General features: G+C 53.9%; 2 protein-coding genes across 2 annotated transcripts; both read right to left on the bottom strand.

Annotated features, from left to right (window-relative positions):
* Nucleotides 1–69: 69 nt before the first annotated feature.
* Nucleotides 70–1,074, bottom strand: Pmar_PMAR003938 (hypothetical protein; the record flags this gene model as incomplete). Its single annotated transcript, XM_002775222.1, has 6 exons — nucleotides 70–113; nucleotides 161–338; nucleotides 511–571; nucleotides 617–756; nucleotides 804–891; nucleotides 941–1,074. 6 exons carry the CDS (start codon nucleotides 1,072–1,074, stop codon nucleotides 70–72), a joined length of 645 nt encoding a protein of 214 aa, XP_002775268.1.
* A 105-nt stretch (nucleotides 1,075–1,179) lies between these two features.
* Pmar_PMAR003937 (hypothetical protein) lies at nucleotides 1,180–1,872 on the bottom strand (the record flags this gene model as incomplete). Its single annotated transcript, XM_002775221.1, has 1 exon — nucleotides 1,180–1,872. One exon carries the CDS (start codon nucleotides 1,870–1,872, stop codon nucleotides 1,180–1,182), a length of 693 nt encoding a protein of 230 aa, XP_002775267.1.
* Between the last annotated feature and the right edge of the window lie 142 nt (nucleotides 1,873–2,014).

The following is a 2,014-nucleotide window of genomic DNA, read 5'->3' as shown; positions in this document are numbered from 1 at the left end:
CCTTCCGACATCGAGACGACACGTTGTTTGTTGAGACACTTCATTCACATGGAGCCGCCGGCGTGGTCATCAGATGCCGATGAGAAGATCGTCGATGAGCTCGCTCTCATCCTCTACGAAGGAATATGGCCATCAGTGACCCGTTAGCCAGACGTCTCACCAATATCCACAGATTCGCTGCTTGCAAGGGAGTCAGGCAGACGGGGCGACCTCGGCACCTCCTCAACTGGGCTGATGGGGTCTATCACGGCACGGTTGAAGTCCCTCGCTTGTGCCTCACTGAGGAACACTCGACCGTCAACAGGAGAGGTGGCAGCAATAGCTCTGATAGAATGGCTCTAAGGCAAAGCTATTGCTGCTACCACCTACTCATTGGCAAGCCAAGGCCTCGAGGCCTTATAAGATGGCAACGTCTTAGGTGGGGTAAGGGAATAGTCGGGAGGTGCTGATCTCCGAGACGCCACTGGGGTCTACAACGAGATGATGGAGAGCCTGGGTGTAAGGCCATACCTTCCTCTCTGGCTTCCTCCCGGGCACCTTCTTGAGCTTCTCTCGCTGCCTTGCCAAATATCTGGTAATCATATGGTTGCCCCTCGACGAGTGTTATTAAAAACACCTGTTAATCCTCTCGTCGCGCTTTCTGAATATTTCGGCCTGTGTTTTGCTTTTCTCCTCTTCCTCCCGTTGCCTTCGCTCAGCCTCCATCTTCAACGACTTCGCTAGCCGCTGCTTAGCTCGACGCACCGGTGAAGGCAACTGCTATACACAAGGATGTCCGCTAGCCTGACGTCACGTCCTCTCACATTTGGGTTCTCCTCAGCCCTTCCTTGGACCGCCTTTCTTCTCACAGTTTCCCTCTCCTCACTAGCTGCCACTTTGATCATCGCGCGCCTGAGGGCGACCCTCTGTCCAAAGTCGGTCACTCTCAGAAAGCGATAACCTGCCAACAGCCAGGCGTCTAGCCTCTTCTTCCTTCCTCTTCTCCTCCCGACGAGCCTCCAGTGCCAGCCTCCCCCGCAGGTCTGCCAGCTTGTCCAACTCCTCTGAGGCGGTCGTTTTGATTGTGAGGTTCATTGGCAGAGCGCTGTTCGTCGATGATACGTCTGCTAGAGGTGGGAGATAACTGACAAGGTTCAGTCGAATCCCCATTTTTGAAGCTACTAGGTCTGCTGCCCAGCCCTACTCCATTAGATCTTCAGTGTCCAGCATTTCCCCTCCTGTTGAACTGTCATTACCGAGCCAATCTGTCAGTACACCACCTCCGATGTCCAGCTGACTTTGACTCGAGGATTCACAATGGATGACCTCCGAGGGCGGCTTGCCTCTCTCGCCCTCAGTACTCTCCCCCGTGCCATAGCACGAAGCACGTCCAACAGGAGTCGACTGTAAGTATTCACTTAGCACGTTATCGTCTTGATCCTTATCCTGCCGAGCAGCTTGTGCCTTCACAATCTGCTCGGCTATCCGTTTGACCATATCCTCCTTCATGCGTTCAACTCTACTTTGGACTACCGGCGACTCTACCGCTACCCCTACGTCTTCGTTCCTCCCCGACTCCCCATCACATGGTTGGCATTTAGTGGGGTCCTCACTAACATCATCTTCCACAGAAGGCTCGGAGATAACTTCAGATTCGGGATGGTCATTTTCAGGTTTCCTATGTACGTCCGATCCTATCCCTTTCATGAAGACATGACATTGTCGATCGACCTGATCAAACCTTCTCAGTGACTTCACATCCTCCTCGAATTGCTCCAGTGCCCCGTCCACAGAGGGGAGTGGTTGCTCCTGAACTATTGAGCTCTCTCTCAACTCTATATCTCGAGCCAGTTTGGCCGCGCCCAACCTCTTCAATGCAGTGGCCACCGCCATGACGCCAACGACGTTCTCGCTCTCCACGGGTTCAGGAGAAGCCCGAGTGGCTCGACTCCTCTCTACTGACCGCCTTATAGACGATAAGCAAGCTATATCCTGGGCGAACGATGAGGCCCCACTTTGATGGGAACTCTCCCCA

This window comes from Perkinsus marinus, assembly GCF_000006405.1.
Source record: "Perkinsus marinus ATCC 50983 genomic scaffold scf_1104296956272, whole genome shotgun sequence".
Classification (NCBI taxonomy): Eukaryota; Perkinsozoa; order Perkinsida; family Perkinsidae; genus Perkinsus; species Perkinsus marinus.
Note: the sequence above shows the minus strand (reverse complement) of the source record. Positions and strands in the feature narration are given on the sequence as shown.